The sequence below is a fragment of the Emys orbicularis genome, chromosome 12 (assembly GCF_028017835.1).
Source record: "Emys orbicularis isolate rEmyOrb1 chromosome 12, rEmyOrb1.hap1, whole genome shotgun sequence".
NCBI classification, from domain to species: domain Eukaryota; kingdom Metazoa; phylum Chordata; order Testudines; family Emydidae; genus Emys; species Emys orbicularis.
The window spans coordinates 4,421,097-4,445,239 of NC_088694.1; the positions used below are offsets into that span (position 1 = coordinate 4,421,097).

Consider the following 24,143-nt stretch of genomic DNA (forward strand, 5'->3'; position numbering starts at 1 on the left):
TTGGGCTGGATTCCCACTGGCCTGGCCCTCAGGAGCCTGCAGTGTTTGGCCTGTTTCAAAGCTCCACCCCGTTTCAAAGCACATTCCAAGCCACTTATATGACTAGCTCTGGAAAACACATGCTAAATTCATATGCCATAAAAGCTTGCGCCAGATGGGCTTCTGGTTACCCAATCTGTGCCCAGAAGACCCACCATGTGATTTGTTTGACCAATCATATCTACCCAACCCAGCTGAGTTTAGTTTGCGTGACCTTGTGCAAGCCGTCGAAACACATTGTGCCTCAGTTTACCCATGTAAAGCGGAGACCATGCCTGCCCAGGCATGAGAAGCGCTGCATTTGCCATGTACAACAACTTGCTTGATCGCCCTAACTCATAGGCAACGCTACGTATTCTTGCGTGCCAGCAGATGGCGCCTTTTGTATTAACGAACGAGCTACAGGCCGCACTCTTACAGCGCACTCACATAACTGGCAGCATGGTGAGAGCTAGACCAGAGAGCCTGCTATGGCAGTGCTAAGTGCTGGCTTGCTCTTGCTCATTCAGCATCAGCCCTGCAAGCAGGCGGGCGCATTGCAGCGTGGGTCGCTGTGACTCCTAATTGCACAATGGTGCAGCTGCTGCAGGACAGTAAAACTCTTGCGGCTGAAGCCTGGGCCTCCAGCCCCTTTTATTTTAAATGAACAATTGGCCAGTGAGCAGTTGGGGGGTCTCGCAGCTGCCAGCTGGGCAGAGTTGCTGTTCACCAAATGGGGCAATGGCTCCCTTGCAGCCGGAGTGCCGGGGGTGCCTGTAGGCGCGACAGCTCCAAACTGGGCGCGCCCTTGGGCTGCGGGCTGGAGGAGGGCTACATCTCTTATTAAGGCGGGACAAGGTTGGCCAACGGGACTGAGCAGCCTGCATCCCTTTTCCAAATGCGCCACTGCAAAGAAAAACCCACGGCACCGAGTCGCAGCGCCCAAGGCAACTGACTCAGGCTCGCGCTGCTGGGCTAAAATCGGCCCCAGCTCCAGCCCAGCTGGAAACATCTAGGTTGCTAGCTTCAGCCCCTCAAGCCTGAGTCAACAGAGCCGGGCGCTGAGACTCAGTGAGGTGGGAGTGTCTTTGTGGTGTAGATGTAACCCCCACACCTCCTGGAGGTGGTGCTCTGTCTCACCAGTGGCACCGAGACCACTTACAGAGAGATTAGTGAGTCTGCTCTTAGCTAACAGCCAGCTGGCTTTTAGCTCATGCAGTAGAGACTCTCGTGCATTTCGCGCCAGAGGTTCCCAGGTTCGATCCTGCCTGCCGACGACTGGGGTCTGTCAGCATTACATAAACATATTCTTAAAGGCCTCCGTCTCACTGAAAAAATTCAAGGCTTCTTTGGCTCTTGCAGTACTTTACCCAGGAACAATGGCTCATAATCTGCAAAGTGGGGAAACTGAGGCACAGAGGAGCAAAGTGACTTGCAGAAGGTTACAAAGTACCTCCTGGAACAGGGAATCGAGCCCAGCTTGCCTTGCTCTCGAGTCCAGTGCATCGTCCACTGGGCCACACCGCTGCCTTCCTATTGTTATCTTCATACACACCCCTGGCCCAGAACCTCAAAGGTATTCAGGCACAGAACGCCCAGTGAGTTCAGTGGCAGGTGAGAGCCTAGGCTGAGCGCATTGCGCTAGTCATTGGAGTAACTACAAGGCTGTTATTTCCTAGCAGCTGGAGGTCCCTGGTGTCCTGGCTGATGTGCCGGGGAACAGAGGAGTTTTGTAAAACTCTGCCTGAGTCTCTGCAGGCTGCAGCCTCCTCCCCAGGAGCCTCCGTCATCTTACTGCATGTCAGCTCTCCCCACGGCAGCGAAAAGGCCGCACGACGCTGCCCCTCTGCGCTGCGCTTGGCTGCCAGCAAACGATGGCAGGCTGCAAGTAACAAGGTGGGAGACAGGCTGTTTTCCATCTTCCTGATCTGGGGAAGGTGCTGCTCCGTACAGCGGGAGGGGCTCCTAGGCTAATTGTCAGCGGTTTGGTTAGGGTGACCCTGTCAGTGAACCCTCAGCCTCCCAGCCAGCGTCCTCCTCTTCCACCACAGACCACAGCCTGCCTTGCAGTCTAGGGGCTGCCTGCTTGTTACACCTTGTCACGGCCTGTTTTGTGGTGGCCCAGGACGTGAGTGGTCCTGTGCCAGCCCTTTGTCACGTACTCCACGAATGCAGGGATGCATTGAGTGCTGCAGGGGCAGAGGTGTGGTAGGGGAAGGGCGACTGCTAGCCTGCTTTGAGTCAGCTCCATTATCACACCCTCTCCCCCCCCCGGTGCTGCACAAGGGCAGGGGGGTGGGTCATGCTTTTTGCTTGGCTCTGGGGTGTCGGAGCACCCTCAATTCCCACTTGTGTGGCTTTCAAATCCGAGGGGCTGTGGTTTCCCTTGCGAGGGGGAGCATGGAGTTCCTAAGGACGCAGCCAGCCACGCTGCTCCCATCCCCCAGCCTGCAGCCCACAGGGCCAGGCTCGGCCCTTCGCTGGTGTAGCGAGACCTGTGGATGCATGTGGCCGAGCCGCCTTTCCAGCCGGCCCATTCACCTCCCCCCGTAGCCTGCAGCACAGTAAGTATAAGGCCTATGCCCAGCTAAGCGGATTGTCCAGTGCTGGAGTTAAGCCACCGCTCTGCAGGGCAGGGGCTAGGTTGACGGAAGCGTTCTTCTGGCGACCTGGCAGTGTCTAGATTGGGGCTTATGGCAGCTTAACGACCTCTCTCCAGGGGGTGAACTCCCTCCCAGGACGTAGCTAGCATAGGTGCGGACGCCATGGGGCTCTGCGGCTGGAGCACCCACAGAAAAAAAATAGTGGGTGCTCAGCACCCACCGGAGCCCTGCAGATCAACTCCTCCCTACTGCCCCCCAGCATCTCCCACCCGCCGCAATCAGCTGTTCAGTGGCATGCAGGAGGTGCTGGGGGGGGATGGGGAGGAGTGGGGCAGGGCAGGAAGAGGCGGAGCAGGGGCTTGGGGGAAGGAGTTGAATGGGGCATGGCTTGGGGCAGAGCAGAGGTCAAGCCACCCCTCCCCCCCCCCCCCGGGAACTCAGCACCTCTGCTAGGTTGACCTACATTTTAGGTATAGTGCGGGGCTTGGAGGGGAAGCCCTGGCCCAGGACTGGCTCACACCCGCAGCGGCTTGCCTTGCTGCTCCCCCTTTGGCACTGCAGCTAGCGCTGTGGGTCACTCACTCAGCCACAGAAACTCACTCTCTTTCACTGCATGTGTGCTTACGAGCTTTCGGGCCACCTACGCTTGGAGGTATTTTTAGTGCAAGCTTATCAGGTGTCGGCACTGCCTCCCTCCACATCTTTCAAGTGTCGAGATCCTGCGTTCGCCGCGTGCAGGGCTGAGTTTGTTTTAATGAGTTGAGGATTTGCGCAAGAAGCCACACTAGTGAGTGCAGCTATTCTGAGCCCAAACCCCTCACTGATTTCCACCCCGCTGCCCCCACGCCACCCTCGCAGCTTCCTGCCCACAAGACCTTTGCTAGGCCCTTCCAATAAGTACATTCCAGCCTCAGCTGTGAGCTCACGGGGTGCGCCCCTGTACCGGGGAGCTGGCCCTTTCCCTGCAAAGCAGCAGGGCTGGACTGATTGAATCTCTCCTGCTCCTGCTGCCAGCAGCCCTGGCGTTACGATGAACCTGGCCCTGAGGAGGGGAAAATACTGGAGGCTGCTCTGAAATCCTGCAGGAAACTAGCACCGGCTGTTCAGCTGGGCAGGTTTCCTGTCACAATCCATTAATTTTGGCAGGGACCCCTTCCCGGGAGGTTTACAAAACCCGAGCAGCTTCCTGCAGACAGTCCCCGACCCCCCTGCTGTGTGACAGCTCTGATTAAGCGAGGACAAGCCCGAGGAGGGGACACAGAGACCAGGCCCCATCCAGGGAGATCAAGAACCATGGGAGCCAGCGTGTCCGCACTCGGCTGCTCTCAGCCTGGCTGCAACGCGTGCCGCGTTCTCCTTCCTGCCTTGGGCTCTGCGTTCCCACAGCGAGGTTGTGCCTTTAGCCCTCCTACTGATGGGAACAGGCAGCCCCTGGAGTGGGAGCCAGTCACGCAGGCAGGAGTCGCTTCTGACCGCTGGCCAGAGCGGCAAGTACCCAGTGAAGCTGCAGCAATGGCCTGTGCTGCAAACGTCAGTCCCCCCAGGCGCGGCTGTTCGCCGTGGAGTGACAGGAAGACAAGGATACAGCGCAACTCACGGCTCCCCCAGCGCTCCTCCTTCCTCTCGCTGGGACAGCAGGACAGCGCCTGCGGCCTCAGCCCTGGCCTGCCCTTGCCTTTCAGAGCGTCTAGCAGGACCTGCTGCTACTTTTCCCATCCCCACGCAGGCCTGTGCCCTCCTAGTTGCTGTACCGTGTCCCAGGACAGACTGGCGACGGTGGAGAAGGGATCGGAGCATTTTCAACCCAGGGTGATAAAGCTCATATTTACAGCTCCTCCTGGGTTTATCTGGGAGCAGCACGGGGATGAGACCCAGTTACCAGCACTGGGGGTTGGGTCTAACCGCCAACAGCGATGCTGCAAGAAAACTGGAGAAAATCTTTATTTTGTTCGTTATAAAATCTCACATAAGTTACATAGGCAAATATTTAAATTAAAATAAATTAACTCGGCTCTAAAGTAGGACACGTGCCTGTGCACATACAGTCCGCTAGGATTTGCATTTCTTCCTTTTGAAAAAATAGGCCCTAGACTTCAAAATGCAACAGCTGAAAAAATATTTATGCCCTAGGGGAAATCTCTTTGGAAATGTACAACAGAAGAGTAAGGTGCGGTCGCAAAGCTGCCTCGGCTCCAGGGTGGGGTCTCGTCTTCTGACCCAGGGCAGGCGGGGGGGTTTGCTAAGTGTCCAGGGTGTCGTCGCTCCAGTCAGGGGGGGCGTCGGTCCCGAAGTAGCGATCTCCAAAATTCCCTAGGGCATGGGGGCGAGGGGCAGGGAGACAGAGACACGCACGCACAAGGCGTCAATGTGAAGTTACACATGGAGATCGGTGCTGCCGGAATGCCGGATACCCAGCCGGGTGGGAACTACACCCGCTTCCCAAAGAACATGGACGATTGCTCTGACACCCCGTGGGAGACACCCCCCCCCCCCCCCCGGGACAGCGTGCAAGAACAGAGGGGCTGCTGGGCCGCCCACGTGCTCTGCTCTCCCACATGGGCACGGGAAGGCCAACCAGCGCCCACAGGGCAGGGGGCGTCAGTTTCTGTCACTTGCAAATCGAAGGTGGAGAAGACATGCTGAATGAGGAGACAGCGGTGGGATCAGAGCAACCTGCTTTATTTCCCCTTCTTTTCGTCACACCCTCTTGGGCGATCGCTGCCAGCAGCCCTTCCCTTCTGCTTCAGCAGGCACGGCTCTCGTCAGAGAACGTCCTCCTCGAGAGCTGGGCAATCGCTCCAGCCTGCCATGGACCAGGGATCAGCCACTCCCCTGTCCAGCTCTGCAATGCCAGCCTGTTAGACCCAAGCTGGCTAACCCTACGGCTAATGCTGTCCCTGCTGTCTTCTCCTTGTAGACTTTGCCCACAGCGGATTCTGGAGGGGCTGGGGCTCCCGTGCGCTGTCTGGGGAAGAGGAGGCGAGCCTGTCCTTGGTTAAAGGCTGCATGCTTTTGTAACAAGGCTCTGCAGGGCAGGGCGAGCTCCCCTCACCTTCCTGGGGCTGGCCAGGTGCTCCTGCCCAGCCATCCCACCCCAAGCAGGTTCCGGAGCCTGTTCCTGGCGGGTACTCACCGATGCCGGGGATGATCCGGAAAAGGTTGTTCACCTTCTTGTCCACAGCCGTTGTGATGATCTTCACCTGGGGGAAGGCGTAGGCCACCGAGTGGACGCCCATCTCCGCCATCAGCAGAGAGAGAAGGAAGATTTTGTCCTCGGGGACGTCGTGATCCTACGAGAGTGTTGCGGCGTGAAGGCGGGGGAGGGGCCATGACACCGCTCTGGAGAGACCCCTCCTCGTTATGCACAGACCGCGGCGGTGCAAGGGTCTGTATGCCCCTCCTCCCCCAGCCCCAATACGCCCCAGCCCTGACTTGGAGAGACCCTTGGCCTCCCACCCCAAAGGGCCAACACTGTGATTGGGCCCCTGCCCCCGGGGACTGAGAGCAGCTCCCTTCCTCATCTCCTTCTCAGAGCCTCGTCTCCTGGCACCCCAGGACCCGATCTCCCTGCTGGGCTGGGGACACCGGGAACCAAGTCTCGGGAAGGAGTTGGCTTGCGTTGGACGTGAATTCAGTTCCTGCAGGGCTTGTCCCCCAGTGGAGGGTGACTATGAGTGTCTGGCCGCGAAGGTCACTGCGGCTTGCACCACGCCAGCCGGCCTCCTTCCTCTTTTCACCACGGGGTCCAGGTTTAACAGTGCCGGCGTTAGCTTAATTTACTTGGACCCCGGGATTCTGCATCAGAGAGCTGGGCTGGACCCACCCCCTCCCCAAGTTCCCAGCACCCCCAGGGCTGCTCCGGGGTTTCCCTGTCTGAACGGAGACGGGCCCCCGCCATCCTTCCTTACCAGCAGCACTCTCACAGCCATCATGGCCGCCGCTCCCGTGGAGACCGTGCAGTCCATCAAGATCACGTGATCTTCACTAATGTCTTTCGGCAACCTCAGGTAGTGGAGCTGGGCGAGGGACAGACCAGAGAGAGATTTGGGAAAAGCTCTGCTCACCCTCAGAACAGCTTTGCTCACCCCTCCCTTAGCTGGGCGGGGCATGCGCCACCTGCTGCAGGGCGTCAGCAGCGCCCACTTACCCCGTTGCTTGCAGGATTACTGGGCTGAATCGGGTACAGGCTGCCGGCCTATTACCGGACCCTTTCTTTACGAGGCAGCTGCTGCTAAAAGGCTAGCCGGGCAAGCACCGCAGCAGTGGGCTGCTGCTTGAACACTTAGTGGAGAGCATGCATTTAAAAAGCCCCAACGACCTTGGCCCAATTTTTTTGAATGGCGAGTGCACCAGCATGTGCACGTTTCAGTGCCTCACTGGCACGCCTGGTTACCTTCCTGCCACACTCAGCTGTGGTCGGCGTACGTGCCGCTGGCTAGATGTCTAGCCGGTCACTGCACGTGCAACTACATACGCAGTTTTGCACAGGCGACTGTGAAAGCCTTCGCCTGAAGTCAGACATTTTGGGCCTCAGTGACCGACGAATGCTCATTAAATAAGAAAGCCAGCTACCAACCAGCCACCTCCCGACGAGACCGGCTGTGGTCAGCAGGAACGAACGAACTGATTGCAATTACTAGGCACGCGGCAGCGTTAGGGATCCCGGCGACAGAGACTGCTGCTGCGAATGGGCCCGGGTCGCAAGGCGCCCTTGGCCTTTACCTCTGGCTCTCCAGTGTTGCTGTTGGTCTGGATGAGGATGGTGCCGATTCGGACGTCCTTGCACACGGCTCGGAGCGCCGGCTCCATGGTCTCGCCCGCTCTCAGGATAGACACACCTGTGATCTGCCACAGAGAGCGGGGATGAAGCGGCCATGCGGGGCCCCTCAAATGCTCCTGGTCTCTGGTCTCCAAAGGAACTAGCCCTAGCACGGATCTACAGCAATTTTGGATCCAGAGGCCTCAAAGCACTTCACAGCAGCAGGTAAGATCATTAGCCCCACTTGATCAATGGGGTCATGGACCCTACCTGAAGTCAGTTTAAGAGCTGGGCGCAGAACGCAGCCCCCAGGCCTGGTGCCTGCTCCCGTTTGCCCAGGCCAGCAATGGGACTGAGCCATGCACAGCCACATCTCCTCCAGCAGTGACAGGGTTAAGCAGCTAGCTCCTCACAGCTACCACCCAGACACAGCTGCCTCCCCAACAGGGAGGGTGAGAAGAGGAGCGATTCGGAGCACCCACAGGCGCGCACACACCTCAGTAGTGGTACTTAAGGGCCAGACCTGACTAGTCACTGCTGTAAATTAAGCTGTAGGCAGCAGGATCCCCTGGTCTCTACAGCCCAGCAGCCAACCCGCCAGCCCCCTGGAGCAGACCCAGCTAGTCCAGATGCTGAGGAGGGGCCTGATCAAAGGCCCATTAAGTCCGGGGGAGTCTTCCCATTGACTTCAATGGGTGTAGGATCTGGCCCCACTGAGTGCAACTGAATCCAGCCTTTCCCTTCCCCTTACCTGCTTCCCACTGTAGGATCTCCCTTCGTAGTCCTCTCCCTGAGGGGTCTGGACAGTGCAGCTCTAGAAAGATCACAGCGCAAGCTTTAACACGGGCTCAGACCGCCAGGGCACAAAAGCCACAGGCTGGTGCACCATGGACATAGTCATGGAGCCAGGGGATCAGGGGAGGTGCTTGAGCCCTGGACACCAGCCGTGCGAGCCAGAGAAGGCCCCTTACTCAGGTGCAGAGGTCCAGCTGCCTTAGAAACATGGCTGCGCCTGCACTGTGCTCTCTGCTCCCAAAGCCGAGCGATGGACACGCCCCTGTGCTATACAATTACCCACCCCACAGCAGCAGCGACGGTGGAGACACAGCTTTTTGGACCGGGGGGGGGGTGGTGGTGAGGGGCAGTCCAAGACCATGGAATGACACCCCCTCACCGGAAACGAAGGACCATCCCAACCCTCCCTCCCCACCTTCCGCGCCCTTGCAAGGTGCATTTCTTTGATCTGCCTTCTATAACATACAGGCGAGAGAGAGACAGTGTGTGTGTGTGTGTGTGTATATTATATAAAAAAAAAATCACACTCACACCCACTGCCAACACAAAACACGCCCCTGCATACCCTTTCCTCCCCGGGGAGGAGGCGAGAACAAACCACGTGACAGCTGTCAGTCACACTGCTCACTGCACTGCTAGAAGGTGTCTAGACACTACGGGGATGAGTGTGGTATACAACAGAATAGGGTCCCATCTCTGTCTGACCTAGGAGAATCATTTCTTTTTAGCCTTTTCCACGAGAGGGCAAGTCAGAGAGAAGTAGGGAAGGCTCCAGGGGCAAACGCAGACCTCCCCTTGTCCTCCCAGACTTGAATCAGAAAGGAGAGAACAACGGGCTTTCCCCTCCATCCCCTCGTTCCCTGTACGTACCTGGAAAGGCAGAAACGACAGCGCGTGCTCAATCAGCAGCCGCATCAGCCTCTTGGAGTAGAAAATGAACTCGTCTCGGCTGGTCTCCTTGTCTCTAACGGGGAGGGGAGAAAGGCACGTCCATCAACGAGAACTCTCCAGGAGACGCTGACTGTGGGTCAGAGGCTGCCTGAAGGCCGAGGCAGGGTCGCGTAGGAAGGAAAAGGTGGACCAGATACACAGGGCAGGTTTCTCAGCCTCCTCCCAGGTAGAAGCAGCTGATACCATCACAGGCCTTCCACCAGGGGGATCCAGCCGAGGACCCTGACCTTCTCCAGGCCCCTTTACCGGGAACTGCGCGATATTGGGTCATCCTGCCCCACCCCAGGTTGTAGTTTTGTTGCTGGGACATAGGCACTTTTGCAAAGGGGAGCTCCAAGGTGGAGCAATCGCTCTGGCCCAGAGCTCCTGGGTTCTAATTCTAACTCTGCCGCGCTCTTGCTGTGGGGCTTTGGGCAGGTCTCTCACCTCTCTATGCCTCCGTTTCTGTCTGCACAGCAGGGACGGTACCCAGCTCTTGGGGTGGTGGAAGGAACAGCTGTTCACGGCTGTACAGGGCACTGAACATGCAGACACTCATACGGGTTGACATTATCCTATTTCAAATGGATGATTCTAGGAAGCGGGTGAGAACTGCCCAGCCCGACTAGGGTCTCTGGCCCGGGGCAGGATTTTATCTCTTGGGGGGCCCTACGAGTGGGAGATGTCAAACGCCCAGACCAAGGTTGGATGATGCTAAAGGCCCCCACGCCCTTAGCCTCAGCCATTCCAAATGCGAGGTGGCGCGCTTACCGGATGATGGTGTGCATGCCGCGCACTTGCGGGGTACTCTTCAGCACGCTGAGGGTCCGAGGAAGGGGATGGCACTGGTGGGCAGAGGCCAGCGCTGCCCTGGAGACCAACACAACACCACAGCTAGGTGAGCGCTCGTTCACGCACATAAGCAGTCATCCAGCCAAACCCTAAGGGCAGCACCCAAGGCCTGCAGCCCGGGTGGGGGAGGAAGACACCCAAGGTAACAAAGGGGTTGTTAACGACACTAATGAGAAGCCACATCTAGAATCCCGGAGCCTTCGCATCCCACCAGCCCACAGCTGGGATGTTAAGGCTCCAACTGGCTGCAAAAACATATTTACCATCCAGGATGTGCCAGTTACTGTCACTGACCAGTCGTGTCAGGAGAGATGAAGCTTCTCCATAAAACAGATCACACTCCTGCTGCTCATGGGTCTCATTTGCTTCCTTTGCTCTAATTCACTGGATGGATCCCTCAGTCAATCAATGAGGAAGGGAAAGCTATGGTAACCACTCAGGAGTAAAGTATCTCAAATTTGACCCCATAAAAGGTGCCTTTCAGAGCAAATATTTTCTGGCACGTCATCAGAAACAGGGTACTTGGTCAGGGTGTCCCACTCCCATGCACTGGCTGACACTTTGATCCCCTGAGATTAACGGCCCCCCTTGGGATGCACGACTGTTCTAGGAAGGGTTTGGTGTGGGAGCTCTGGTCCATTCAGAGACAGCCTCCTGGTTACAAAATTAGGAATAGCCTCAAGACGCTTCATAGCTGGACAGGGCTGGCAGCCGGGGTGACTCATCTCTGGATGACAAATCAATTAACATTGCTGGGCGCAATGCCTATTCCTGGATCAAGGAAATGCCGTTGATAATGGGTTCCCATTAGCCCGCCTCTCTCTGTTTGAAAGACGTAGTAAAGGCACGTCTCTGGCTGGAAAGGATGAACCAATCAGCCTTGCACGTGAGGAACGCTGGACTCAGACAGCTGTGCATTGGGTCACACACAAAAATAACTGCAACTGGTTCAGAAATATATTGGAGGAAGGAAAAGATAAAAGCACCAGCCAGGTAAAGATTTAGTAAAGAACCACCCTGGTTAATTAATGCAACACACACAAGCAAGCCGGGAGGAGGAAGATGACTAGGTAGGGATTGAGGAGGAGGGGCATGGCGACCAGATTCCTCCATCTACCCAGTCATCCTCTGGCCTTGGCTAAAACAAATGCAAATCAAGACGCAAGCAAAGCCCGTTGAGCGTTTGAGGGGTTTGTGCTTATTCCACTAGCTCCTGTTTTGATTGTTAAAAAACAACAAGAGCTGTTTCTTTAGGGAAATAGACGCTCTCTGTGCTCATGACACCAGGGCTGTAGACTGCCTGTGAACATGCTGCACGTGTGGGCATGCAGGGATCCACCCTGCTGTATCAGCTGATTACATAGAAAGACTGTAATAGGTTCAGAGGAGGGTGTGGGGGTGTGTGTATGGGGGGGGGGTCCACTCCCCAGACAGAGGGTCAATGGCAGGAGCCAAGCTGGGAAAGGGCATTTGTGAAATACTTTGAGGGGAAATCTGAATACACCCCCACCAAGGGCGGAGAGACCCAGTGTGCAGGAAAATTGTGCTCCCCTTTACAAAGGGGGTGCATGGGGTGCACTCAGTTCTAGGGGGAGGCTTTGCAAGAGCGTTATCCAAAATGCCACCCCGGCACCATTTGTGCTCTGAAACAAGACGAACCCCTCAAAACCTCCGGGGCAGGTGGTCAGCGAAACAAGCTGCACTCGGTTAGCGAGGAAGAACCCCATGTTAGTCTCCCTGGCACCCCGCTTGTGTCCCACCCTTCCCCATGCCCACCGCGAGGCTTCGCCACCAGCAAGAGGCTCCTGCAAGCCCCCTCCTCGTGCTGCTGCTCCAGGCTTCCGCGGGGCGATCTGAGGGAGGCTGTCCCACCCCAGCCTCGCTAGAGGCCCTCACTCTTCGGAAGGACCCCATCCTGGATCCATGTCCCATGGGGAATGGCTGCAGGATCGGGCCCACAAACAGGTTTTGACTTGGCCCACACTGGCCTGAGAGGAGGAGAATGGTATGTGTGTGTGTGTGGGGGGGGGGGGGGTCGAGAGGGATAAAAAACAAATGAAAAAAGGAGAAATCATCAAAGAAACCAGCTGGAGCCAACATTCCGTGTCACAAAACAAGAGCAACGGGTTTGGGGCGTCTCCAGCATGCCTCCCTCCTGGGAGAACGGGCTGCCGCCCCCACAGCGCCGCTGGGGCAGGGATAACGGTGCCCTGCCTTCTCAAAGTGCGTCACAGCCTGACCCGAAATACAGGGCTCTATGCACCCGCCGCCCGGAGGGAACGAGGCAGTTCTGTGGCAGGGCCCAGCAACAGCAGATAAGGGCGGCAGATCCAACCGCAGGGCACCTACAGTGGATGGAAAACTCCCAGAGGTGGAATTTGAAGAGGCCACTAGGACAAGCGACCTCGATCCCCGTGAAGAGTCCCATGGGCTCCTCAGACAACTCCCCCGGGGTCAGGACCTTAGCTTCGCCTCTCTGCTGAAAGACAGCGCTCAAGGCTGGCAAAACTGCTGGACAAGAGCCAGCGGTAACGGCTCCCGTGCGGAGCAGCCCACTTTTTTGTTGTTAGCCCTGGCAGAGGATTCACCAATAACCCTGCCATCTGCAGGACCTACGTGCCACACGCCAGGGAACTGCACCCTAAGGCTCTGCCCCCCGAGGATGGCGCGCTGGCCTCAACTCGGCATTTGCAGACTCATTGGGACCCAGGCCTTAAAGCGAGGCGTGTGGTCAGCATTGTCACAAGCCACAAACCTAACGGCCCTGTGGGTTGCAAAGGCCCTCTGAGGTCACGGCGCTCTGCTGCCCAAGCCCTTGTATCCGATCCAAGTGCTAGTCACCGCCACCCTCCCGCTCTCCGCCCCCACGCACACTGTGGTACATCACTGTGTGCCACACCAGAGAGGATCAGCCCAGGTTGTCTTCTCCAGCACCTACACAAAACACCAAGACACAGTCCTCGGATGCCACAAGTAGGCATAACGCAACCAGGAACACCCCTCCTACACCACCGAGCTGTGAACAGGCCCGGGAGAAACTGTTATTTTGTCACCAATGTTTCCATTTGTTCCTGAAATGCTTGCACTTTGCTTTCCAGGCTGTGACAGCAGAGGAACCCCTTGGGTTCATGCAGCCCTATACCACTCTGTGAGGTGAGAGTCAGACCAGGGATTAGTTGCTGTGGATCTCATGGCAAACAATCCCCCAAAGCAATGGTGGGACTAGACACCTCATGCTCTGGGGAATTCTCCAGGTTCAGCAGAGGGGAAGGATGGTTCAGTGGTTGGAGCAATACCCTAAGACTTGGGGGGGGAAGTCAAGTCCCTGCTCTGCCACAGACTTTCTGCAAGACCATGGGCAAGTCACTTAGCCTCTCTGTGCCTCAGGTCCCCATCTGTACAATGGGGATAATAGCACTGCCCGGCCTCCCAGGGGTGTTCTAAAGAGAAATACATTAATGACTGTGAGGTGCCCAGATACTATGGCGATGTGGCCATATAGGTACCCAAGACCGATAGCTCCATACTCTAATTCTCAGGAGGTACTGGAGTGGGGGGGGGGGGGAAGGTTTCCTTTCAGTTCAGCTTAAAGAACATCACCCTTGTAGGAACCTGCACATGCTCCCTCTCTGTGCATCCCCATGTTCAGCATGCAGCCCTGGCTCATCCCCCGTCACCCTGCAGCTCCCATGATTAGTATCAAACTCAAAACACTGCAAGTGCTCCTCACATATCCCAGCGTAGCTTCCTCTGTTCACCAGATGGGAGGGACGTTCAGGGAGAGACAAAGCAGGAAATACAACAAGGGTTTAAAGGGGAGGGAAAAAAAGGAGAAAGCATTTTAATTAGTCAAAGGACCGGGGAGAGGGGGGGGGGGGAGAGCCATGATCCGTATTAACTTCAAACAGTAACAGTTGGATTCGATCAACACCTGAGCCATCAGGGAGAGATCCCTCAGCAAGCGTCTTTTTCACTGAACCTGTGTTTGCTTAACAGATTGTCTTAGATGTGCTGCCCTCTGCTGGACAGTCTCCAAGGGGCCCCCCCACAGCACTCACACCAACCTAGCGCGGGGGGAAAATGACAGCGTTATGTCCCTTGTGCATTCAATGGAGCGAGGCCCCAGTCCCAGCCGCTGCCTTGGCAGAGAAGCGTGATGCCACAAAAGCCAGACTGGCAGGAGTCTATTGTGCCCTCCAAGACTTGCACACCTTGCTCCCGCTGACGCTAACAGGCGTTGGCGTCCCCTGACTCCTCTGCATGGAGAAGAGACCAGACCCCGCATCCAGGACTCGGTGCATTCCCACGATCAGAGAGAGAAGCCTTCGTTTACTCCAAGATCCCAGGAACTGGGAATGCAGGGGGAGGACACACAGCCTGTCGCTGTTGGCACATGCAAACAGGCACAAGATGTGCCCACCGACCTGCTTGCCAGGCCCACGAGGGGACACAAGCACTCACACTTGGGTCGCAGGTGCCTCTTGCGAGAGGCCCAGTTAAAGATTTTGCCAGGGCCGGACAAGAACATCTTGTGCAGAGATGGGCCTGAAGTGGCTGCCCGACTTTGGGACAGTCACAACTCAGAACCCAACTCCACAGCCCAAGCTCCTCTCCCAGCGGGATGGGAGCTGAGTCGAGTACATTCCACATTTGCACGCGCACGGCAAGAGCATTTGACGTTCCTCGGAGAGGCACTCACAATCCGGCCCGCTGAACAGAACTCGGCACACAAGGGGATCGCAAACGGGGCAGCGAGAACAGCTCAGCAGCTTGCAGGGACAAGAGCTCACGCTCTCGCTCGACCCTGTGCTTGAGAACGGTGGACTGGCCAGGCTTGGGGGGGACCTGCAGGAGTTTGTCCCTCTTTGCTGGCTTGGCTCTCAGCCATCCTGTGGGTGAAGCAGGTGAGCAGAATTTCCTCTCCCCCCTTCGCTGTGGCTGGCCAGCAATGGAACATTCAGCCAAGCAGCCGTGAGCAGGTCGAGAAAATGTCTCACTTTGGAAACTTATTTCCCTCCCCAGAACAAAAGCTTCAAAGGGGGGGGGGGAGGGAGAAATGAAAGCAAAAGAAATATGGGGGTGACCGTCTCTCAGAAAGGCACGGTGAACACCACCAGCTCTTTGTTGTACATGCAATCAGACAGGAAGCAGACAAGAGACAGCCAGCTACAAAGAAGCTAATGTAGGTAAGGCATTTCAAACACGTACGGCAGCTGGCTTTTAACGGCTGACATTTCAAACAAGGACTACTACACCGTGTCATGGCTTGATATTTAAAGACACAACTGGCAAAGGGCACATGGAGGTGATCTAGACCTGGGGAGGGGAAGTATCGATTGGCAACGGTGAATTCATCTTCGAGAACACCCGTTTTTAGAAGCAAGTCCAGTTCTCAAACAGCATGGCGGAAGGGAAAAAAAAATGGATAAAGGCATCACCGAAAGCATCACACTTCAACGCAAGCAAGCAGACTCCGGGGTCTGCTCCGCCAAGGAAGTGTACGTGTCTGTTCCTACTGGTGTTAATGGGAACTGCACGCGTGGGTGTACGGTGTCTGCACACGGATGGCTCAGTGTGTTGCAATTTCAGCCAGGAAACGCACCTCCAGGTGTGAAACTGAGAAGTCGAATGTCCAGCGATTATTACAATTTTCTTTAAATGAGTGAGAATTTGGATGCATCAGCAATTAACCCTGTTAACATCCAGTTAGATGTATCAACAGTTCATCCTTGTAAGTTACCCAGTCATTACACACTGGGCTTAGAATCAGCTCACCTCCATAATACTTAAAAAGTTCCATTGACAAAGTGCTAGAGAGGGGCCAAAGCGATGGAGTTGGGATCTGGATTCCTACCCAAATTTACCTACAGTTTGTGTGGAAGGTAGGTTAGCCTGGGCCCAGATCCGACATCTGGGTTTTTCTCTACCAGTTACAGATTATGCATAGCTTCACCAACACAGCATTTGAAAGGCACCGACATTAGAATGAGGGATTTTGGTATTCATTATAAGCCATTGAGAACTGAGGCTGGGGAGTTCGGTTAGTTGAAAAGCCCCATTTTTTTCAGGCACGTTTCACTGTTTTTGCATGTCCCCATCTATCAGCCCTGATCTGCTACCTAACACACATCTGCCCCTGGATGGACAGGGTGCTGGAGACAGCTGACTTAATAAAAACCTTTGGGTTTCATCAGTTTAAGCCAATGTTGGCAGGCATGTTCCAGCTCCTGACCTTCATTTTTTTCAGACTTTTACCAGAAAGGAAGCCTTGATTGAAATACATGATAAGAATTCTGAGGTTACCCAAGTGTTGTGGTTGTAGTTATTTGTGCAGTTAAAGTGCTACAGCACTATACTCTCCATTACAAAATCAGCACCATTTTATTAATTTGTAGATTTTCAAGAGGCCTGAAAAAAAGGCAAAATCAAGACTATGAGTGGTACTTTTTGGATTTCAGAACAATATCAGCTTGGGGGAAAAAATCAGCCTGTTACAAATTATACATTTGTAACTGAAAAATTTTCATGGTTGTGTCACTATATGCCGCCTTCAGCCTCGAACCTCCAAACACTTACGTACATGAGCACAGTTACCCGTAGGAGTAAAGTTACTCACACGTATAGATGTTTGCCACATTAGGCCCCGAGATTGTTAAAAGTGAAATTTTAACCATCCAATTTACTTGCTTGAAAATAACTAGCTTTGGGAAAAAACAGAAGCTTTTCTATTCATCCGAGGGTTTGTAAAAGCTTTTTTATGCCAAATGTAAACTTCAGGCCTACCTGAGTTACGTGTCTCTTTAAACAAAGATATACATCTAAGTGGAAAAGCATTTTTAGAAATGCATCTTTTCGCCTCCCACAAAAATAGCTGAAATCTTAGCTGAATGCCTAATGGAAGGGGAAAAGTAGAAGCACCACCTGCACGCTGATATTGTAACTAAATAGGTGTCTACACACCTGGAGCTACTTAGTAATCGTATCTCCCACTATATTATTTGGTGGGTCCTGAAGTTATTTCCATAGAGCTTGTCCTCCTGGATCAAAATGTGTATGTTACCACTCAGACTCAGTCGAGTTCCCTTTGGGTGCTATTACCCCTGTGCCTTAGTCTCTCGCTCCCCAGGGCTGCCGCAATTCTCAAGGAACTTCGTTTAAACGTGGCGAGGCTCAGTTTAAATTTCGAACACAAGGCCCTGGTTTTCCTATGCTTTTCCAGCGGCCCCGGCTCAGATGAAGAGGTCTCCAAACCACTTTTCACATTAGTTGGAAAAAAAAAAAAAAATCTGGTGAAAAATACCAAACGCTTTCCCATTCTGCAAGTCGGCAGCCTTGTGAACGTCTCGGATTCACCGAAGAATAAGTTAGGCCTGGATCCAACGTCAGTGGGAGTTGGATTGGGTATGCGGTCAGGTCAGATGTTGGCCATATAAACTGCAGGTCCCTTCACTTACTATATATGCCACTTAAAATATTGCCCTCCTGGCTGTACCTGAGTCTAAAGGGTGAGATGAACTCTACAGGTCTGAGCTCAATGAGGAAGCTACTGGAGTCTGATAGAGACAGTGCAGCCCAAGCAGTGCCTGGCATTGGAAATGCCTCAGGTCCCGCAGACAGGACAGAGTCATGAGGGTCTTACCTGACACTGAGTTCACGCTGCAGCAGTAACACAAAGACACAATGCAACCGGCATTAAGCATTGTCAAGCCCACGGGCATTTAGAGACAAAAAAAAGGGAAAAATAGGAATATTTTCCTGCTTTCACATTTAGTCTTTCTCCCTCTGCCCCCCGGTAAACCCCTCCCCCCCTCAAAACTCAGCATTCACAGGTTCTCCCCAAACAGCCGTCTGGGAAGGACCCGCATTTCTCACCCACTGTGAGGTTTATCTGAAAGAAAGTTTTGCTCTAATTTGCTTTTCCTGAGGCCTGTTCCTGGAAGCAGCAGCTATCTCATCTCCATGGAAACCGGCCAGGTCTCGGACCCCAGCTATGAGTCAGTTCAGAGACTGCAAAACCAATTTCCATCTTGCTGTAGATACCAGTTCTTCTTCTGATATGACATGAGCGTTTCATACTTATACAAGAAAACCACTCCTATGGCCGGGTAGCAAGATGAAATCTTGATTTCACAACCTCTAGACCTGCCGTTATTTCAACTCTACAAATAGGGCCGTTTGCAGCAAAATATAGGGACCTCCTTTTAACTAGGAGAGGAGACATTTTTGGAGGGGCACACTCTAAGCAAGTGCTAACATACAGGAGCAGTGTCTCCTATATGGACTTGCTGGCCTGTGTGGTATTGCATGCAGTCTCATGCACTGGGCTTCCAGGCAGCAAGTTGGCTGTAGCCGTGTGAAAGCTTAGAAAGGCCAATTGGAGTGGAGAACTTGATTTCCAAGTGCATCTGAGTTCTGTGCGCATGTGCCCTTCTGGAGTGTAGCTATCTTGAAAAGCAAACAGATTCCAATGCCAAAATCAAAGTGCAAAGAGACCCCTCCCCTGCCCCCAGCATATCCCCGAGTTAACATACAAAAGCTGTATAAGAACCTAAGTGTTGTGGCGCTGAAATCACCAGTCTGCCCTTAATCTTCCCAGGGAAACTAGGAACTGCAGCACGCAGCGTACGGTACACAACCTCGTACGCTGATCGGACACCCCCTCGAGTGCTCAGACGGAACCCACCCTCCAGAGCTGTTACACTCCAGTTAAGGGATTCAAGATTTGTGAAAACTAGAGACGGCTGAGGATGTGGAAGTCGGAATCTGGATCCGACTTGGAGCCGGTTCAGACTAGTGCTCAGGTGTGAGGCTGAATCATGGCAATTGGGCTGGATGCTGCTGAAAGGTCTCAGCTCCCAGGGGGCAGATCTCAGCTGTTTTCGCGAGGCTTCGACCAAGGTGGGGGGCGTCTGAATTGGATTTGAAAAACTGGCCTGTTCTGAGAGTTGTTCAGAGCCGGAAACCCAAGGGCTGCGCGTGCTTGGAGGGCAGGAACTGGTGGAAGAGAAGGGGCCAGAGCAATGCACTGGCGGGAGAAGTCAGGGCCTGGGGCTGCTGAGTTTCCTAGGCCTGCGGTTAGGAAAACTGTACCGGGGAGGAGGCAAGTACAGTGGATTCCGCTTACTGGCAAACTCTCAGTTCCCAGCAAGAAGTTGCTATTATCCAAGAGCGCCCAGTAAGGGACAGGCAGGTTCAAGGGGCTGCAGGCACGGAAGGAAGCACTGGGATGTGCCGAGCCCAGGGCCAGGGCAGGGCACAGCCCAGAGAACGCAGGGAGAGGTGCCATGCAGCTCTGCGGGCCCCCAGCACCCTCGTGCAAAGCTCCAGCATCCAGGCTGCAGCCCTCTGCCTTCAGCTTGTAGCATGCCACCGTACAGAGGCAGGCCCGGCAGCAGCGGGCACGTGGATGCACGGCTTGCTCTGCCCAGCGCCCAGCGGTAAGGCCAGGGCGGAGGGGCAGAGGGAGGAAGACTCGCCCGGTCGAGGAGAGGTCAGGAATCTCGATCATCGCCCCGCTGCTCTCACATGCAGAGCAGCAGAGGGAGCAAATCCCAAGCCAAACGATACCCCGGCTAGGTGCTGGATGGTGTCACTAGCCACGCCACTGCCCCGGCTCTACCCAGGCGGTAAGCACCCGTATTGCCACCTCCCTGAACTGGAGCTTCCCAGCGCAGCCCTTACCTCTTCCAGCTGGCTGTGGACATGCTGAACGATCAGGTCAATGGCCACGGTGTTCCCGCTACCTTCAGTGCGCCAAGAACAAGAGAGAGACAGGGTGAGTTACGGGGACTCGGCGTCACGTCAGCACCACCCTCTCTGGTGCCTGCGATTCTGAAACACGGGAACGCTGGGTCCCTGCCTTCCCGGACCCAAACCGGTAACTCTGCTCCCTGCCGGTTCAGCTAGTGGCAGGCCCAGGGCGTCAGCTGGGGTGAACTGAGGCAGACCCACCGACGTAACCAAAAACCACCCACCACACGGCAGCCCCGTTAGCTCCTTGGCAAGGGTTTGGCACAGCCAGCCAGCTCACCCTGGTGCCAACACATGCTCACAGGGAGTTGCCAGGCCAATTAATCTTGATTGGGAGCCATCGAGAGCAAGGGCTATAGGGATGGGCAGCAGGGTCATTCAGTGTGCAGTTGGCATCGATGCCAGCTGGAGGGAAGAAGGGACTAGCCAGAGGCGAGAGCAGAGGGAGGAGGTGCGGGAGCTGGCGTTTGTACTGCTCTGCTAAGGGACAACAAGCCACGGGATTTCTCAGCGCGCCAACGTAACGAAGGAGGAAAGAGGCCGGCGGGAAGCGAGCCGTGCTGGGTACCTCGGGGCACGACGATGTCGGCCAGCCGCATGGTGGGCTGGATGTACTGGTCGAAGGCGGGCTTGACAAACTTGTTGTACTGCTTGATGACCCCCTCGATGTCCCGGCCGCGCTCGCCGATGTCCCTGCGCAGGCGGCGCACCAGCCGGATGTCCGAGTCCGTGTCGACAAATATCTTCATGTCGAGAAGCTGAAAGGAGGCGGAATGCGCACACAGCGCGGGTGGAGTGTCACTTATGGGGGGTTATCAGGGAGGGGAAGCCGCAGGTGGAGACCTGCCCAGTCAAGCCAGCGAGAGGAAGGGGAGCTCTCCCTCTGCTGTTAGCAGTTCCCCGATCCCCCTGTTGCTGTCACAGAGCTGAGGGCCAGGTTCAAGCCCCTTGAAGGGAGCTGGAAATCACCCACTGGGAAGTCACCGGGGTCCAAGCAGCCTTGGAAATCACAGCAGGGGAACTAAGATATGCCAGGGTAGCGCTTGGAGTCCTGCTGCACAAGCCTGCGCCATCATGACAGAGGAACAGTCCCCCCAGCTCCGGCCTCACCCGGCAGAAGGGAATCCATCACAATCTCCTCTTCTAGCGTGCGTTTCCCCTACAGCTCAACGGGACCATCAGCGGGAGATTGTAATTTACCTGGTAGCGAGGGTCTGCCACCAAAAAGGGGCCCATACAGCCAGAGCCGGTAATGGGTACAGGCACGAGAAGTTTGGTTCAAAGACCCATCAATGGGGGAGGGAAATTTTATACCTATTGTCACCCTTCTTTTGACACCAGTGTCAGCCCTCTGCTGAGCAACAGCAGATGTCAGGGCCTTGCAGCTCAGCTTCCCACTGGTATCAAAGATGTGGCATCTGAGTATATGTGTAACTTATACATATAGACCAGTCCTGGAACAGAGGTGGTCAGCCAGCATGCAGGGAGCAACTCCGTCTCAAGAGCTGATCTCAAACTGCTGCTTACACAACTTCCTCTCCAAGGACCACTTCCTCGATGCAGAACCGTGCAGAACAAAAAACCAACATCACAAGATACGTCTTCCCAAGGCTGAACATTTGCTTGCACACTAAGAAAAATATCTTGGAAGACTCTGTGTAACAGTTTCACCTGCCCAATTAATATTAAATATATTTAGGCATGGCAGAATTTGATTTTTTTGGTATAATTTTCCCAGGTACTATTGATGTTTATTTTTAAGCTTTATATATTTTTATCTTAAATTTTCACAGTTGGAGGAACGTATGGAGGGGTCAGATTAATTATTTAATGACAGCAGATGTTGAGATTCAAAAAGTTAAAGCTTTATAACTATTAAACATGAACTGTCAACATCACATGTCAAAACATACAAGGTAAATATCCTTAAATCAAACTCTTATAAGTTCTCAGGAAGCATTTTTCTTACTTTGTCTAGCTGTAAATTTCAATGATCATTGCTGGGAATATTTATTGTGTGTGTATGGTGAAATCGACGTTTACTGATAAAAATCGAATCCTTCCAAGCCTAAATCTATCCCTAACCTAATGGAATGAACGGGTGACAGCCTCTACGTTGTGAAATCTGAATATAGCCCTCCCACCCATGCACCTTCAGAGACACCCATGAAGCGACTAGAAATCCAGGTCAACTGAGACACTGTAGTTCCCGAGCCGGGAGCCCAGTCAGGATGGGCCAACTTTTCATTCTCCAGGCAAAGGCCCAGTCCATAGTCTGCCTGTGGAACTCACAATCCAATATAGCAACTGATTCTCTTTTTAAAGGGCTGGATAAACTTGTGGCCAACATCAGGATCAATAAGGTGGGGGAAGGGGGTAATCCAAGTTAAGCTTCAGGCACGCACTGCTCGTCATGGGTCTGGAGGGAATTCTGTCTATCCAGGTTCTTATTGGATCCTATCAGCACAGCTGCTGAGTACCCTCCCTGTCTCCTCCGTACACAGCATTGCGGGACTCGCTAGGGCCCCATCCCCGTCCTGCAAAGAGTCAGGGATTGGCCATTTCCAGAGATAGGGCACCAGGCTTTATGGGCCTTTGGTCAACGCGGCCTTAATCAGCCACTTCCTGTACTTCAGCAGGTGCAATTCACACATCTATTCTCACACCCGCGAGACCCAGTCTGTTCTAAAACTCACTTGTACTAGTAGCTCCCACTCTTTCGGCGGGGCGCTATTTCCCAAGCTCAAGGTTGGGGAGGAGATGAGAGTGGCTAGTGACAATGGCGGGGACTTATTAGGATGTGCCAGAACGTAACTCGTGGGCGCTGGCTGGCTAATGCTGGAAGTGGGCCAAACACAGCAGGTCGCCCACGGCTGCTCAAAGTCACAGCCCTGCCTTTAAGTAGGAAAAGCAAGAACGAGCTATATCTTCCCCAGGAAATGCTCCTCTGGGGCTACGTCTACACTTGGAAATAGGGGTGCGATTCCCAGCTCACGCAGACATGTTCCTGCTAGCTCCCATGAGCTGGCATGCTAAAAATAGTAGCGTAACCACGGCAGCGAGTAGTGGCCTGGACTAGCCGTAAACCTGCCCAACCCCCATGGGTACGCTCTCGGGCAGGCTAGCTAGCCCATCCGCCACTCTCTGCTGCCTGTTCGACCCCAGCACCGCGGGCTGTAGCACGCTACTTGATGAGAGCTAGGGCAAGTGTGGCTTTGTGAGCTGGGAATCACGCCCCTAACTCCAAGTGAGATTCCCCCAGCTGACCACTGGATGTCATTCTTGCTCCAGACGAGCAGATCGCGAGAGCGCATTGAGCAATAAAGCAAAGCTTCTGGATGAAAGCGGGCAGAGACATTCGGGTTTGTACACAGCTTGGCCTCTCATGTTTCATGTATTGCGTTAGGGCTCATAAAAAATAAGGAACTCGCAGCCCTGGCAAGGATCAGATAAGCTTGCAGTTGCTGGACCAGCTCATCCTAGCAAACGGACTGCAATGTGTAGAGACTAGGAGTGCAGAATTGTGCCAGACTTAGTGGTGTTTTTGTGCAGTGGACAATTGCCACCAGGAATTAGATTGTAGCCACTAAACTCATTACACCTGGTACCAAATCACCAGCCTCCACATCTCTACAGATGGGTTAGAGCATTAGCTTGTGTTTTTCCCAACGTCCTTCACCTTGGCTTTGTAATCGTTGGCAGCTGAAGCCCTTTGAGATCCTACAATAAACTTCCACAGCAATCAGGAATAGATCTTCTGAAAGCATCTATCTCCCTGGCCCCAGACATCAGAGACCATTAGGGGGAAGATTCCACCTTCCCTTCCTCTCTACACTGCGTGTGGATGGAGAGGCGTACAGCAAGGAATGCTCCTCTACCGCTCCTACTTTCCCAGCCAGGACGCGAGACGAAGCCGTGAGACCCTCTTGGCTTTGCCTCTGCAGCCCATGGTCCTTCTGAAGGACCCTCTCTCACCTCCAGGAGCATCTTGTCCGCAAAAGCCATGATGCCTTCAAAGATAATCACGTTGGCGCCGTACAGCGTTTTCTGGGAGGAAACAGAAGGAAATTGGTCAAACCCAATGCAGTTAGAAAGAGAACGAGAGGAGAAAAATACTCCACTGGAGGGAGAGATGATAAAGGAACATGAAGTTCAGCATAACAGGAAGGATTTGAATGCCCTGGGACTCCAGGGTCAATTAAGGCACCATTGCTAGGCCCCAACGAGTGCCGCTGGGATACCAGACATGACAAGGGCACCCCCCTTACAGTAGAAACTGCGATGAAAAAGACCAACCCGTGGATCTATATCAGAGGGTCCAGCCCCTTCAGAAACACCATCCCCAGAGAGAGAATGCATCAGATAAAGGGAGCAGCAGCTGGCTTCCCAGGTTTCCAGGCAAGAGATGAAGCTGCTTTTCAATTGATCTTCAAGCC

The 24,143-nt window shown here is 54.3% G+C and overlaps 1 protein-coding gene across 1 annotated transcript in view; it reads right to left on the reverse strand.

The window, feature by feature from the left end:
- Window positions 1–4,551: 4,551 nt before the first annotated feature.
- Window positions 4,552–24,143, reverse strand: part of UCKL1 (uridine-cytidine kinase 1 like 1) — a 42,408-nt gene continuing 22,816 nt past the window's right edge. The window contains exons 6-16 of the mRNA XM_065414351.1: window positions 23,683–23,754; window positions 20,276–20,465; window positions 19,639–19,700; window positions 17,597–17,613; window positions 9,877–9,975; window positions 9,046–9,139; window positions 8,132–8,194; window positions 7,344–7,466; window positions 6,530–6,637; window positions 5,755–5,911; window positions 4,552–4,931 (exon numbers count right to left, since the gene is read on the reverse strand). Coding sequence (XP_065270423.1) covers window positions 4,861–4,931; window positions 5,755–5,911; window positions 6,530–6,637; window positions 7,344–7,466; window positions 8,132–8,194; window positions 9,046–9,139; window positions 9,877–9,975; window positions 17,597–17,613; window positions 19,639–19,700; window positions 20,276–20,465; window positions 23,683–23,754 — 1,056 coding nt within the window. The 3' untranslated portion in view covers window positions 4,552–4,860. The remainder of the gene's footprint in view (window positions 4,932–5,754; window positions 5,912–6,529; window positions 6,638–7,343; window positions 7,467–8,131; window positions 8,195–9,045; window positions 9,140–9,876; window positions 9,976–17,596; window positions 17,614–19,638; window positions 19,701–20,275; window positions 20,466–23,682; window positions 23,755–24,143) is intronic.